This window comes from Lycium ferocissimum, chromosome 1 (genome assembly GCF_029784015.1).
Source record: "Lycium ferocissimum isolate CSIRO_LF1 chromosome 1, AGI_CSIRO_Lferr_CH_V1, whole genome shotgun sequence".
Classification (NCBI taxonomy): Eukaryota; Viridiplantae; Streptophyta; class Magnoliopsida; order Solanales; family Solanaceae; genus Lycium; species Lycium ferocissimum.
Window position 1 is genome coordinate 7,300,734 of NC_081342.1, and position 17,120 is coordinate 7,317,853.

The following is a 17,120-nucleotide window of genomic DNA, read 5'->3' on the forward strand; positions in this document are numbered from 1 at the left end:
CTGTAATTACAGAATTACTTTTTAGTTTATTTCTTTTTAAATTTAAATAATTTCTTTTATTTTTTAATTTATTTTTATTTCTATTATTTAATTTCTTTTTTATTTTTACTTTTTAATTATTTGTATTTTTTAAAATATATTTTTCTTGTTATAGAATTTATATTTCATTTCTTTTCTTCTTATTCCCAACCTTTACTTCTTGTGGTTCCATGCAATTGCTGGTATTTTTTTTTTTTTGGTTTTTTATTTTATTCATTTAGCATAACTGTGTTAATATTCTAATTTTTGAAACTACATCTCTTAATATTAGAAAGAATGAGTCATTAGCAAACTTGGCATATAAAAGTGAATTTATTAAAGTAGAATTTCGTTGTAAATGAGGTTATTGACTTGTATTTTCCCTTTCTTTTGAATTATAGGAGTATTTACTTATGTTACGTTGAAACTTACTTATGTAATGTTAGAATTTGATGTAAGAGTATTATGTTAAAAATATTCTTTCAGATTTTGAATTTAGGTTATATTTTCAATTTTAAAAATATTTACTTTAGTACTATTGACTTGTTATTTCACATTGCATATTGTTTATTTTTCACTTACAGTTGATAGAATTATTGTCAAACATTTGAATAGTGTTATGACATTATATTTATAAATATTCTTTTTTTGTCAAACATCCAATCCCATGATGTTCTCACATAAAAGGTTTGCTTTTAATTTTTATAATCAATTAAAATTAAAATATTATTAATTTGAAATTATGTATCAATTATTTTTTACAATATTGGTTACAAATATATGATTATTAATTAACATATTTTCAAGAAACAATGTATTAGTAAGTAACTAATTTAATATCATTTATAAAGGCACATATTTTTTAAATATTAATTTTAAATTTTTTATAATTACATTTTATTTTTAAATTAAACTAACTGGGTAATTACATTTGTGCAACCAAACAACACTCTTGTAATTACACTGAAACTACATTATGACAAATAAACAGGTCGTTGTAATTACAATACTGTGTAACCACTAGGCTGTTTAATTACTAGGTTAGTAATTACACCAATTCCAATTACCAGGTGGCTTTCCAAACAGGCTCTAAATATTTGCCTTGTTGAGCCTATGAATACGTTAATGAAATTGAATGTAGGCTAAAGTGGGCCATAAACCCTTGTTGACCGTGATTTATTCGTATGCTCTTTAAGTATTTTAAATTGTTAATTATTGTGACTTACTTTTTATGTAGTTTCTAAATATATAAATTATTTTTCAAAAAACTTACTCCCCCTATCCCAATTTATGTGATATACTTTCCTTTTTAGTCTGTCCCAAAGAGAATGATATATTTCCTTATTTGACAATAATTGACTTTAAATTTTATTTTTTACGGTTAACGAGATGATTTATAACCACACAAATATCTTTGACTTTTTTTAAACCACAAGATTCAAAAAATTTCTTTATTACTTAAACTTCGTGCCCAGTCAAACTATATCACATAAATTGAAATGGAGGCGTTCAAAGATTGTATGTTCGAATTTATGATCAAAACAAAGAAGTTTGACTCTCGAAATCCAAACTGGATCATGTCAATTGGAATAGAGGGAGTAATAATTAACATCCTCGTGAAAAAAAATTAAAATCAATTTAACGGAATGCTATATTTCAAATTTTATTTATTATGTAAACGAAGAGAATATTGTTAAAAGTAAATGAAATATTGAGATACCATTTTATATCGGGAAAAGGGTCAAATTAACCCTCCAAGTATGGTTTATAGTTTAAATTTGCCCTCCGTCAAAGTTTGGGATCAAATTTGCCCCCTCTGTTAGGATAGTTGTTATATTTGCTCTTTTGTGGATGGAAATGTGACTTGGACTCCACAACACAAAAAAATTAACCACATAAACTCCCAAACCCAATTATTTTAACATATGGCCCGTGACTCGTTTACCCATCATATAAAATAATACAACTCTATGGTTGTGTGGAGTTTCTCTTTTACCCCTTTTGTTGTGGGGTTATTGATCTAGTTCAAAATTCTATGGTTCTTACCTAATTGATATGCATTAGGCCAGTTTTGTTGTGGGGTTCTTGATTCAGTTCGGAATTCTTTAGTTCTTATCTTTACTGTACCTCTTTTTGCTTCTTGGTGCTGCTATTTACTACCATTTTTGTTGTGGGGTTCGTTCTTGATTTAACTCAGAATTTTGTGGTTTTTACCTTCAATTACACTAATATTTGCTTTTGGAACTGCTGTACCTCTTTAGTGCCCAGTTGATCTTGGCCTAATGCATATCAATTATGAGTTTAAGCTGAAACCAAACCAACAATATCTATGAAACCAAACCAACAAAGAGTTTTTCTTTTGGGATAAGTCGCAATGTAGTGATTAATGAACCAAACGAAATGGGTACAAGTATACATGTACATCTAACAAAAATGAACCAAATGTGTTAACTAGGGTTGTATTATTTTATATGATGGGTAAACGGGTCACGGGCCATGGATTAAAATAATTGAGTTTGAGAGTGTACGTGGTTATTTTTTTTTGTGTTGTGGAGTCCAAGTCACATTTTTATCCATAAAAGGGCAAATATAACAAGCATCCTAACGGGGAGGGCAAATTTGATCCCAAACTTTGACGGAGGGCAAATTTAAACTATAAACCATACCTGGAGGGTAAAATTTGACCCTTTGCCCATTTTATATCGGAGGAGATAAAAACCCTAGCTTCTTTTCATTTGCTTCAATCTACAGTAGCTGCTTTCATTTGCTTAAAAGTTAAAACGTGAGCGATGTCTTCCTCCTTCTTCTTCAGGTCTCCGGATTAGCTTCCCCTTCTTCTGGGTCTCCTTATAATTTGATTGTGAAAGAAGTTGCAAAGAACAATGGACAAGGCGAGGAGCCGAACAAGGAGGAGGTGAGCAAGATGAAACGAATATTTTTTGCATATGTTCTTGCTTTTCTCATGTCTACAGTCGTGCTGTCCATGGTATAGTCTGCATCGGAAAAACTTAATGCCGACCTTTACAGTAGGGCAGTTTCAAATTCTGTTTTGGGGATCCCAAGGAAATATCAGAGGATGAAAAAAAACTTATGAAAATCGTGAAGCGTTTGTCAGAGCAAGAGAGGAAGCAAAATTGTGAGGAGGTTCGAAGCATCGTGCGAAGTGGAATTCGATACTATCCGGTATCATCTACCCGAGAAACCCTTCTGGATTGGAACGGTAAGTTTTCAAATCTATTACCCTCAGATTTCTGTTTAATTAGTTAATACTCATCTCTAATAAAAGAAACACCTGACCTAAACCTAAAGCACAAGCCAAAGAAAAAGAAACTTTGGGAGTCTCTGAACAAGCCAAAGAAAAAAGAACTTTGAGAGTCGTTTTTCAAAGAGAAGTCCAAAGAGGCTTTCATTGATCTCTTGAAAGATACTTTCAAGTGGGAGTGGGATAAACAAACTCAACCTTCCGTTCGCTGAGGTTAGAATTCAAAATTCAATAGATCTCTTCATTTGATGCTATCAATCTCAAAGTGTTGCCTTTTTTATTTTTCATACTTGTTGTCTTTTACTTCATATAGTAATATTTGTATTTATATTAGTGAGGATCAATTCAAGTCAATAAGATATTAACCATGTGTTTTAAAGACATTAACTAGCATGTTATTGTAAAAACTTTATTTAATGATATGAAGATTTGAGTAGTTTAGTTTAAAGTTTTAAAATATTGCTCTTAAAACATAGATAGTGTTTTTTCTTTCGTTCGTTATATATATATTTTATACTTCTTTTTATAATATTCAATATTATCTAAGAGAAATTTAAACCAATAAAATTCATCGATAAAATTTTTTGGGCCTCTAAAGTTTGGGGGCCTAAAGCAAAAGCTTTACTAGCCTCACCCTCTAGCCAGCCCTGCTTACAACTTGTCATTATGTATAACATAATTTTACAAGTATAAACAATACAATGAAATAAAAGCTATTATGGAATACAAATCAACTCTAACATCTGAACTTTCAAACAATAAAAAAGTCACAATTTCTTGAAACACTATTACTATCATACTGTTCATTTTATATCAATAAACTTTATCAATATTATAATTAAAACGTAACTCCTTCATGAATAAAATTAAAATTACTTTCAAATAGCGAAATAATAAAATATGATAATTTTGATACACAGGACAAAAGACCAATGACAAATGAAAATGTGCAAATCTGCTATGTATTTTTAAAAGAAATATTGAGTGATATTCACCCTCAAGATATTTTCAAATAGTAAATATGCAATACTATGACTTGTTATTTGAGTTACACCCAATCTTCTTATTTATATAGATGAAAAACTATTAAGTATCATTTATTTGTTAAAGAATTATGAGGGTCAACTATTTTAATTAAAGAATCTAACATATAATTTGTATAAAAACTGTTAGGCGAGCCCAGAGCGTTGGGCGTGTTTAGGGCGTACAGTCGGGTGCTTAGGACGTAAGCCTCATAGGAACTAAGGCCCCACATGTAAGCCCCGAGGCGTTTTAATTGCTTGTTAATTATATATACTTTATTAAAAAAATAAGCATGTTGAGCATATATTTGCTAGTAATACTTGATTAAAAAATAAGCATGTTAAGCATATATTTCACATATTTGAAGTTTGCAAGGGGGGTCGAATTTGTTTTAGTAGTTGTGTTTTCTACTTCTCAAGCACAAATTTCTCCGAAGTGCAGTGTGATTATAACATATGTCTTGTATGCTTTTGCAGATAATGCTGGTGTCAAGAAGATCTATCTAACCTTATGCATTGGAATGCCTGATCGAAACTTCAAAATAAAATCTTCGACACAGTTTTTATTGTATCACGGATGACATACACTTCCCGTAAAAGAGGGATTTGCATAGTTGCGTTGCTAAATGAAGCATGGTTTAATTCCTTGTTTAGCCGTATATCAAGAATTTAAACGGTTTAGTTTTCAAAAATTTCTCCATGTATTCATGAGCTGCTTTTGGCTGCTGCAGGTTCTGCTATTACCGGTCCAATTGGGAAGGAGTGTGCTGACCTGTGACCGAGGATTGCTAGTGCTGCTAATGCAATTGTTTGAACCTGCAAATTATGATGCCTTTATATTGGCTTATTTAATAACAGAAGAAGTAATCTCAGCCGTTGGATAAGAAGTAATCTCAGCCGCTGGATCTTTATTCAGGCGATTAGATCTACACGGTAGGATTAAAAGGCACACTTATTCCCTGATGCTGCCACGTGTCCCGCTCCACCGAGTCCTTTATAACCCAAAATCCCCAATTGGCAAAATCAAATACCTAAATCGATTTTAACCCCCAACTTGATCGCTTCCTTACAGATCCATAACTGATCTCTAAGATTCTCTTCAACTCTAACCATTTTTTTTTGTCGACCTTTTGCTATGCTCAGATTCTACGTTTAGTAGTTGTGTTTTCTACTTCTCAGCCACAAAAGAGGTATTTTTCTTTAGATCAACAGTAATACTATTATGTTTTTGTCTTTGTATCTTATCTAAAATCGAAACGTAAAACACTCTAATAATTTAAGTATGTGTTTGAACCCGACAATCCAAAAATTTCATCTTCCTTTGGTTCATGTATCTCTGTATTAAATTTACTTTTTTTTTTTTTAAATTTTTTTTAAAATTTTTCCATAGCAGGCCTTATATTGGGTTTATTCCCTTTTTTGGGATTCAGTTGTCGGAGCAGGAGGATATGGTTTGATTTGCTTGTCTGAAGGGTTTTTGGGAAAAGGGTTTGAATTACTGGAAATGGTTCTTGTATTTTTGTATGAATAAATTATAATGGAATGCAATTTATCATCAGGAAATATGATGGGAGGGAATAGTGGTTTTGATTTGCAAGGTTCGACGAGGGCTAATCTACAACATTATCAGTCTCATTTCCCTAAGGATATTTGTTTGGGTAAATGTGCAAGTGATGAAGATGAACCTGAAGGGAAAAAGGGGGGAATACCGCAATGGCAGCGTGTGAAATGGACAGATGAGATGGTGAGGCTGTTGATTACTGCTGTCTCTTACATAGGGGAGGAAGAAGAATATGGCGGAGCAAGGAAATGTTCTAAGAAAGGCAAATGGAAGTCTGTCTCAAAAGTCATGGCTGAAAGGGCTCATTTTGTTTCACCTCAACAGTGCGAGGATAAATTCAATGACCTTAACAAGAGGTACAAGAGACTCAATGAGATTCTTGGTAGAGGTACTTCATGTGAGGTTGTTGAAAATCCTGCTCTTTTGGATGTCCTCGATCACGTTTCACACAAAGGAAAGGAGGAAGTTAGGAAGATTCTAAGTTCAAAACATCTGCATTATGAAGAGATGTGCTCCTACCATAATGGCAACCGCTTACATCTCCCACCAGACCCTGAGTTGCAGCGTTCATTGCGTTTTGCTCTTAAAAATAGAGATGATGACAATAATAAGCACCTCCAAGATGAAGATGATGAAGAAGCTGATCACGAAGATGAGTATGAAGACAATCATAGTGGAGGAGGCTTTTCAAAGAGAATAAAACAATGCCAGGGTCATGAAGCTGTTAATCTCGCTTCTAATAGGACACTCATTTCTCAACCTCACACTGATGGCAACAAAGCTGATATTCTACAGAAACAGTGGATGGATCACCGCTCGCTTCAGCTACAAGAACAGAAGCTGCATATTCAGGCACAAATGTTGGAATTGGAGAAAGAGCGTTTCAATTGGCAAAGATTTAGTAGGAAAAAGGACATCGAATTGGAAGTTATGAGAACGGAAAATGAGAGGATAAAACTTGAGAATGAAAGTCTGGCATTGGAGTTGAAGCGGAAGGAGATGCTTGCAGACAATGCTTAGAAATGTCCTTTGGAAGGAATACCGCTTCAGAATCATGTCTTTTTATGATATTAAACTGCAAATTTACTGCTTTCAATCTGGGTTGTATTCTAAAGCTAGTAGTTGTCCTCGTAAAAAAAAAAAAAAGCTAGAGGAAGTACTGTGTATTATGTGCTGTGTTACTAAGCTAATTCTATAATTAACTGTTGTTAGGTTCTCTTATATGAATTTTATGCAGCAGTACATTTCATGTGGAAAGAAAAAACAGTGAACGAGGGTGCAAGTTGTCAAAAAGAAAAAAAAAATGGAGAAAAGTAAGCATCTCATCATCCTTCTAGCTACTGCAGAAGAAGTGGATCAACAACAACTTGCAAGATTGGATCATTTCCTTCCACTTACTTGGGTCTTCCTTTGGGTGCTAAATACAAATCTACTGAAATCTGGACAGGAACTATTGACAAGTTTGAAAAGAAATTGGCAACATGGCAAATGCAGTATCTTTCATTTGATGGCAGGCTGACACTGAACAACAGTGTGCTTGACAGCTTACCTACTTACTATATGGCCCTATTTCAAATTCCAACTGATGTTCTGGAGCAGATTGACAAGTTAAGGAGAGATTTTCTCTGGGAAGGCAACAGTGAGGACCACAAATACCATCTCATCTAGTGGGAGAAGGTGACTCAACCAAAATTTCAAGGAGGTCTTGGAATCAAGGACCTTGCAGCTGATAACAAAAGCATGATGATGAAGTGGCTTTGGAGATTCAACCTGGAGGATGCAGGGTTATGGAAAGATGTTGTGATAGCTAAACATGGAATATTGGATCATTGGTGCACAAAGGCCTCTAATCTTCCTTATGGAGTGGGTCTCTGGAAGGGTATTAGAAGATTGTGGGACACCTTTGTTCAACAGACTCATTTTGAAGTGGGCAATGGTGGCTCACTCTTAAGATTCTGGAAGGACAAATGGGTTGGAAGTACCAGTCTTCAGGATGACTTTCCAAATTTGTTCAGAATAGCTCAAGATCCCAACTCTGTAATTGCTGCTAACAGAGAAGGGAACATTTGGGACCTGTCTTTCAGAAGAAACATGTATGATTGGGAAGTGAATGAGTTGCTAGACCTTTTTTCGAGACTTCAACAATGTCACATCAATCCCCAGGCAGCGGACAAACTCAAATGGGGGCAACACAGTGGGGAATCTACAGTCAAGGAAGGGTACCATCAAATGTGCTCTAGAAACCCATTCATAGACAATTGGCCCTGGAAGCTCATTTGGAGAACAAAACTACCTCTTAAAGTCATATGTTTCACTTGGACAGCTCTATATGAGGCTTGTCTTACTCAAGACAACCTGATGAAAAGGAACACTCTTCCAAGCAGATGTCATATGGCAGAAAGGAGGTTGAAACTACCAGGCATCTTTTCCTCCACTGTAAAGTGGCCTCAGAAATCTGCAATCTGGTTTTTTTGCCTCTTTGGTGTTAATTGGACCATCCCCCTCTCAATAAAGGAAGCTTATGAGAGCTGGAATCTATGGGAAGTTGACAAAGCCATCAAGAAGATCTGGAACATGGTACCAGCTTGTATATTTTGGTGTATCTGGTTAAAAAGGAATAGGAGATGTTTTCAGGGGTGTCAACACCTTTAGGTCTTTTGAAAGCAAGGTGTATTGCCAATTTGTTTAGTTGGACCAAATTGGTCCCTGTAGGTAATGCAGAACAACTTTTGGATTTTACTAGCTCATTAGTTCTGGCTTAGATATTTGTTGTACAGCCAGCCAAGTCTTTTTTTGCAAGCTCAAATGCTATATCTTGTAATTATTGCATCTTCTTGATGCCTTTGATTAATCTTTGATTAATACCACTTCATCCGAAAAAACAACTTCATCTGGCTAGCCAATCCATCGCACCTTGCCTATGGAAGGCATCTTTTACCGTCAATGTTGAACTATGTGTGATCATTTTATCTAATAGTTTATGATATTAGAAAGGGTACACTTCTATTTACTTAATTATATCTTGAACAAGTGTTCCAGTCCAGAGACTTTGTTTCTATTTTGGTGAAGCTTTACAAGAGAGGATACATTGAGAAATACAAAGGTCCCCAAGTTTTGAAAGAAAATTAAGGTTTTTAAGCACTCTGACATTAGGTACCACACCAGAAGCCTTAAGCTGCCACCAAGTAATTCCCTCACTCAATGATGCAATTTGCAGGAGTTCAAGCAATAATTGAAAATGTTGAAGGTGCAACCAAGATTCATTTAGTTGATTTATATATCAGAACAGGGATTCAGTGTACGGGCTTGATGCAAGCCCTTGGTGAACAACGTGACGTCCAATTGAGCTTACGAAGATAGCTGTTGTTGGACAAAAACTTCACCTTCTTTATTGAACCGTTTTGTTGAGACACTTTTCTTTTATAGTGTGCTTTTTGATTTCTTTGAGGACTGCATGAATAGAGACAATCTGGTCAGAAAGACCATTGAAGTATTTCATATTGGTGAAGGTTTCCGGAATATGGTTGTCCCTGAGGGTGTGGAAAAGTTCACGCGGATTGTGAAGCTTGACGTATGGAGAGCATACTTTGCAAGGTTTAGAATGGTGGAAATGGAACTCAGTGAGTCATCTTGGTATCAGCAAATCTGATTCTAAAGTAATTTTCCAACTCTTACCACCAGAAATTGAAGATGAATGTCTTTTAAACTATTTATCATTTTTGTACTTATCTGCAATTTGAATTGAAAAGTAAATCTCTTATTGTTGATAAACTTAAATTCAAAGTAATTCTCTCATTGATAAACTTACTACCTTTTTTGGCTACTATTTAAGAAGATGGTACGTCTTCAATCTTGAATAGTTTTTTTGTTTTGTGAAGGCTTGCTCTGAAATTATTTCGCCAAACTCATATTTGTTTTTGTGATTAGACATTATGTTTTGAAAAATGAGTTTAATATGCATTCACTCTCCATCTTTTTACTGATATTTGGCTATAATCTGATTTAGTCTAATTCATTTTGTAAATAGCCTATAAGTCTGCTTCCTTTCTAGAGCTCCATTTCTAATGAAAAGTTATTATAAGATTATTATACTATCCTGAATTGTAGTACTATATCTGTAGCAGTTAGAATCAATTATATTTATTGTGTTTGGTTACAGGAACTAGCCGAAGTTGTGAATAGAAAGAGGAAAAAACATTACATGTAAGATGTACGAACTATCCTATTTTGCTTTTGACCTAAAAAATTAAATTCTCGCGGAAATTAGGTTACCTTACATGAAGAGTAAGATTTTTATGACTGTTTAAGTTACTATTTGTAGCTTTTATGGAAAGGTAGATATCACCGTATTTAAATTCTTTTTCTTCGTTTAGAAATCGTGTGTATGTAATTCAACTGCATTAGCTTGAAAGTGTAACATTAAAGAACAAGGGGCCAGTAAAGATCTTCAATTTCCAAATGATGCAGGAACAAGCACCGACAAGATATTTATGAGGAAAAGAGTGTTGCAAAAGCTTTTACAGATTATAAAGTAAGCAACTTCCTATTAGTTGTCATTTATTCTCTAATTTGCTGAACTAATACCAATATTACAAAACAAATAACATCATTGATAGAGAATAATCAATAAATAGTGTGTAAAATACTCAAAGAATGCTGAAAATCCGCTATATCTTTCGACTTATATGATTGCCATTGATGCTATTGTTTGCTCGTGATATGCAGCTTAAATGAGACCCTGGTCTTTGCTTTTATATCTATTTGTGCCTTAATTGGATCGAGTTGGTTTTATACAAATAGTGATCTCAACGGCCAACCAGTCAACTATTTAGTCATATTTTTGGTAGATGAAGAGTAAATTATTGAAAGAGCCAAGATCTTTTTCGGTATTATAATAAATATTTTTGATAGAGCAATGTTTTTTCTTAAATATTTTCTATTGTAAGCATTCACTGTGGGGGATGGCAACAAACATCCTGAAAATGCGTATTTAATAACTTATCTTATCAATATCTTGATAGTATTTTCTCCTGATGAAGCAAATATGTCTACTTGCAGTTAAGTTTGGGCAGAAATATTGTTCTTGCTTTTAGGAAAGCAGAATTACGTAATTCAGACCTAGAATATGTTGGGAGATCATGACAAATATTCCTCGTGACATATTAAGGACCTCCTCACTAATGCTAAATGGTTATGGTATAGGTCTTACACTCTTGGTGAACCATTTCATTGGATTTAACAAGAAGTCTATACTTCTCAGATTCTTTAGTAGCTCTTTATCCAAAATATTGATACATATCTGTTTATACATTTTCTACACATGTCCTAATGTTATAGGTTATTGAAGTGCAACATATGGTCATTTTTTTGCACGGATTGCCCTTCGTTTGGGGTGGTCTTTAAATTTTGCCCCTCAAATTTGTATCTTTAAATTTTGCCCTTCATATTTGTGGTTTTTTAAATTTTGCCTTTTGCTTGAAAGATGAGCGAATACATGAAGTTCCTGTCGAACCCCCGCTCGTGCATAAAATAAAAATAAAAAATAATTTCGCAAGGCAAGATCGGGGAGTGTATGCGGATCCAAAGATACAATTTTAAGAAAAAGTTAAAGTTATGCGGATCCGCATAACTAAAAAGTCTCCCCTCAAGACAAAGTCTGCCCCCTCAGAGACTTTTAGTTAAACATAACTAAAAGTCCGCCTGGTGGGGCATAAAATTTAAACTTTGCCTTATAAGGCAAACTTTTTTTTTTGGTTGAAAGTCTATTTTATTCCATCCAAAAACTTTTACAAAGACAAAGTTAAAGCCGACCTTCAACCGTACATGGTAAAATTCCTACTCACTAACTTGTATAAGTCAAACTAGGAGCAACTATTACATTAAAAAAAAAAATGTGCAATCAACTACACTTAGCTAGGGATAGCAATTCATACAGCAAAGAGCTCTCTGCCATTTGAAGTTGTTCCCGCCTTGGATGTGAATATGTTGTGCAATCTCTCTGCAAAGTCTATCGTGGAAGAAACCGAGTATTTTGAAATCCGAGTAGGTTCCTTTTCTTCCAAACCAATGCCACTAGCATACCAAAATGCGAAAGTAATGGAGCAAAGGCCGATTTGTGTCTAGCAATGTGCGAGATCCGTTTGATTTCATTTTGCCACCTCCTATTCTTCTAGTGTACCCTTACCAACAACTGTACCACAAAAATTTTGTGATGGAGCATTCAAAATAAAGATGGGAAAATGTTTCTTGGTCTCCGCCTACGAAGATGCAATCGGTGGCACTTGAATGCCAAATTTCGAAGTCTATCAACAATTGCTAACTACTTTGTATTGCCAGCAAAGTGTGAATTTGTATCCGGGATGGACATTTGGTTGCAAAGATAATACTTTTCCATGTAACTTTGGTTTATATGCTTGAAAAATACATATATATGCTTCAAGGCAAAGTTTGCCCATAAGGCATAAGTATGCCCCCATCGGGCATAAGTTTGGTAAATCCTTAACAAGTTTATGCCGATGGGGGCATACTTTTAAAGGGCAAACTTTTATGCCGATCCGTCATAAACTTGTGAAGGAATTATCAAAGTTATGTTATGCCAAGTCCGCCCATAAGGCATAAGTATGCCGGTCCGCATAACTTGCTAATTCCTTCACGTTCGTATGCCTGGGGCATAGCGAAATTTAAACTCGCCTTTGCGAATTTTTTTAAAATTTTGACTGTGTGGGGGTTCGAACCAAACCCATGGGATTTAGCGAAGGGCAAAATTTAAAAATTTCATATATGAAGAAATTTAAAGACCACCCAAAAAGAAGTGCAGCAATTTGGCGAATTGCCCACATATGGTTGGTGAAGAAATTGAAGTAAAATAGTATGTTAAGGTCGACTTTAACTTGGTAAACTTATAAGATTTTTTTTTAGCTCTTTTTTCATAATATTGATACATATTTGCTCATATATTCTCTATACATGTCCTAATTTTATAGGTTATTGAAGTACACTTGGCTGGTGAAGAAATTGAAGTAAATTGAACCAGTATGTTAAGGCCAATTGGGTCATTTGCACTTTTGGCCCTATTTTGTGCTGGTCTTTAATTTTTGTCCCTCAAAAGGAAAGAGGCATAAGTTCTTTAAGGATACAACACAAATTGTACCAGATTCCTTAAACAACTTATGTCCCAAAAGGCATAAGTTCCATTTACAGGCCAAAAATTAAAGACCAACCCCCATTTGAAGGACAAACCGTGCAATTTTTTTTTTACTTTAACTAGGTATCTTACAAAACAAAAGGCCCATTAGAAAGAGATGTTCATAAGACAGAAAGATCGGAGAGGATTCAATGAAAGAAAATGTGGAAAAAGAGTTGGATGCTTACGAGAAAAGTCAGAAATTGTATTAAATCAACATGTAATATTGTTTTTTTTCTACAAAATGTAAGAAATATTGGAACTATGATGAGACTTATCCTTTTTGGTTATTTCAATATTCATATTTGAATAGTAGCATGGTTACTGATACCCGACAGATTCACTTTCTTTACCAGATTAGCAAAATATAATAAGATTACCCCAAACGGAAAAACAAATGTAATAAAGAAATCAGAAAACTATAAATAGATTGTTACATCTTTGAATGAATATATTTGAACAAGATCAAATGTAATAAATAAGATCCTTCACCAATTAAAGGATCTTATTCTAATATTCCATCCCCTATTTCTTAAAATTGTTATGAATAGTTATCTATATATTGTGGATGTTTATCTTTAGGAGAAAAAGTAGGGTTAGTGATTTTGGGATCAAGTCAGTTTTCCCCTATAAATACAGAGGTCCTCCTTCATTGTAAATACATCCGAACAAGAGAAATTAAGATATCTTCTCTCTTCTCTTTTTCTCTACAATATTGTTCTTGCTTGCTTTATTATTTTATAACACGTTATCAGCACGGGACTCTACCACTATTAATTGGATTCCAATAGATTGACGAGTTGCTCTTTTGATTGGGGTATGCTACTGATGCGAACACTCTGTCTACGAAAACCTTTGATGAGGAAGGTTTGCACTTTGAATTCGTAGCTTTATTACTCAACCTCAAAGGTAAGTAATTGAGATGTAAGTACTTTTCTGTCACGTAAATTTATGGCTATATATACCTCAAATAAGTCTGGTAGATTTATTGATTATGTTATTATATATGTCAAGGACTTCAATATTTTCTTATTACAATAAGTTGCACAAATGCTTTTTGAATATAGCTACTATCTGTATCTATTCTTGTTAATCATGGAATTTTAACTACTGGACAACACGGAAGTTTAGTTTGTAATGATCCAGATATGTAATATTTAAATTATCTTAATTGTTATAAATATTATTATAATATTGTGATGTCTATCTTTAGGAGGAATTTTAGGGTTTGCATAGGCTTGTGACTTTGCACCAAGTCAATTCTCTCCTATAAATAGAGAGGTTCTCTTCATTGTATTTAATCCCTCAAGAGAAATAAGAATTCCTCTCTTTCTCTCTTCTTCTACAAATATTCTTGTTCTTGCTTTATTATTTTATAACACACGTTATCGCACGAGTCTCTAACTAATGGAAGACAGAACTAGAGAACGATTTGTTAGAGGATATTCACGTTTCGACAGGTATTTCTTGAACTATATTCTAGAACGTTTATATGCATTGTCCATTGTTCTTGTAAGCACTAATTTTTGTAAAATGATTTTGATGTGCATATTTTTGAATAATTAACATCATGAGCAATGCTTGCATCTAAATAGATAATCTAAAATATGCATACATGTAATTACGCAAAATAAAACCTTTTGAATTGTTCGACGTTATAGTCTAGAACAAAAACAAATTTAAGGCTTCATGGATTTTTTTAATTGTTTATGTTAATCAATTATCCACGAAAAAACGGTAAATGGGTGTAGTTTGGCTATTAAGTTTATTTTACCCGAGCATAGAAAATTACGCCATTGATTAGATCAAACTTTGGATAAAAAGACCCACTGATGCAATTCATCGTCGGTGGCTAATGAAAGTTGCAAATTTAGCAGTGGGTCTTGACCTACTTTTATTATTTATTATTAATAATTAATAATATTAAAATTGTACTATTACATGGGCGTCAGGTTTTATACAATAACACTGTTCAAGGGCTTACTGCGACATCGTCCTTATTATATGTGTTATTTTTCTCATATGTTTGTAACTGTCTATAAATCAGATTTTTATGTGTGATATGACATCTGAAGTGATTATAATTCACGTGCTTCATTGTAATTAAATTTTTTAACCACCGGAAGTGATAATATTTATATAAGCTTATGATTAAAACTGAAGATATGTTAGAGAAAGAAAAAAAAAATCTTAACATTATATGTGTCTCGATTTGCTCCTGAAGTAGCAATATCTTAAAAGAGATTTTGAACTTTCACAAATTGATATGGTTAAGACACGTTCAGATGATTATGTTCCATTCCTAGAGAATAGAACTATTGATAAATATTACAAATACAGATCCATTCCCTGAAGTGAATGTGATGATGTTTAGTAAAGATTATAAATACAGACGTGCTCTTGGTTATGAAAATATTACGCCCCACCTCCAGAAGAGGTGGAATAATTAGAAAAGATATTCTAAATATTCTATGTTTTATTCCTGAAGTAAACAAATCTGCTCCCGAAGTAGCAAACTCTAAAATCTTCTCCGGAAGTAGCTAATTTTGGACTTTACTCCTGAAGCAGTAAAACATTAAACTTTGCTTGACATAGTAAATCTGAAATTTACTCGAAGTAGCAAAACTCTGAAATTTACTCCAGAAGTAGTATATTATCTCCGCCAAAGTTACGTTTCAATCCCTTCTATCCGCAAGGTATGATTAACCACTGACTTCTTGTTTGCCTATACGTGCTTACCATCCGAAGCCCTTCTGTAATTTCATATTATTTTAATCCTAGTTAAAACGTTTTGTTAGTTTCTGGACTTGTATAAATATGACATGTGCTTTTTCCTATAGCAAGTATAACACTTCACATGACCATTCATATACTAACGGAAAGTCTATTTAAAGTTGTTAGACCAGTTTCAATTTGATGCAAATCTTTTGCGACGTATTTTCTGCCTATTTCTAGTTAATTTTGAGTTGATATGAGGCATATGATTAACTTAAGTCTACTATTTTGTGGCACTAACTGTATAGGTTAAAGCTACTATGGATAACAGCTACTATGGATAACAGACTTTTAAGAATTGAAAAAAAAAAAAACGGATATTACATACGGAAATTCTTATTTTCAACAAACAGTAGCATATATATAAGTTTATTGATGAGATCAAAATATGCTTGTGCAATTTTATTACTATGGATATGCTTGAAGTTTATTATAATTTGCTTATCCACAATTGTTATTATGAATTTTCTTATAGACGATGGTGTTAATTATATGCTCATAATATTTTCATATGTTTATTGTGCTTGAGTAAAATAATGAGCCGCTAAAAATTATGTATAAAGCTCATCTAAATGACCAAGTTTCATTCCCCGAAGTGAATGAAGAAATACCACAACACACCTCCTGAAGAGATAAAATAACAAAGGATATAGATGTTATTTTGTGGTATGAAGGTCATTGCTGCACGTACCTGTCGTATGTCAAATTATCTTGGATACCTTTATAACGTGTCATTCCATGGGATTTTGTAGAATATTTTCTATTATAACCACATTGATATAGCATTGGTTAGTTGTTATTTATTTTCCTGAAGGAAATAACAAATTCATATATTTTTCTTGATCAAGGATGTAATTTTATGTGGTCACCGTTAAGATACAAAATATTTAGATGTTAATAGCGAATCTCCCTGAAGGAGATGTTTGAAATACTGAAGTTTAGAGCATAATGTTTATTGTTAGTTATTTATGAATTTATTATCTTTAAAAGTAAATTTGTTTACTGTATTCTTACATGACATCAGAAAGATCATCAAATTCTCTTTCGTGACACCAAAGCGTGTCTAAGCAATATTTGGTAGTGCAAAATTAGTGACCAAGGTCTCCGTAAGAGCTTAATTATTTGTGCAAGAATCATGACCCAGTAGTGTCCAAACAATATATGATTATGGAAAGCAAATTGAAAGCTCCTGAAGAGTTTATCTATTATTATGTCATTCTTCTTGTATCGCAATATAAAAAGTTGTTATGATCGAAATACAAGTTGTAGTAAACCCGAAGTTTACTGATAAAAATGATC

At 33.4% G+C, this 17,120-nt stretch overlaps 2 protein-coding genes across 2 annotated transcripts; both read left to right on the plus strand.

Annotated features, from left to right (window-relative positions):
• Positions 1-5,660: 5,660 nt before the first annotated feature.
• Positions 5,661-7,953, plus strand: LOC132041458 (uncharacterized). The gene is made up of 2 exons (XM_059432192.1): positions 5,661-7,026; positions 7,131-7,953. The coding sequence occupies exon 1, from the start codon at positions 5,840-5,842 to the stop codon at positions 6,881-6,883; it is 1,044 nt and encodes a 347-aa protein (XP_059288175.1). The 5' UTR covers positions 5,661-5,839; the 3' UTR covers positions 6,884-7,026; positions 7,131-7,953.
• Positions 7,604-10,897, plus strand: LOC132041538 (uncharacterized). The gene is made up of 3 exons (XM_059432264.1): positions 7,604-9,519; positions 10,023-10,066; positions 10,331-10,897. Exon 1 carries the CDS (start codon positions 7,604-7,606, stop codon positions 8,513-8,515), a length of 912 nt encoding a protein of 303 aa, XP_059288247.1. The 3' UTR covers positions 8,516-9,519; positions 10,023-10,066; positions 10,331-10,897.
• The last annotated feature ends 6,223 nt before the right edge of the window (positions 10,898-17,120 follow it).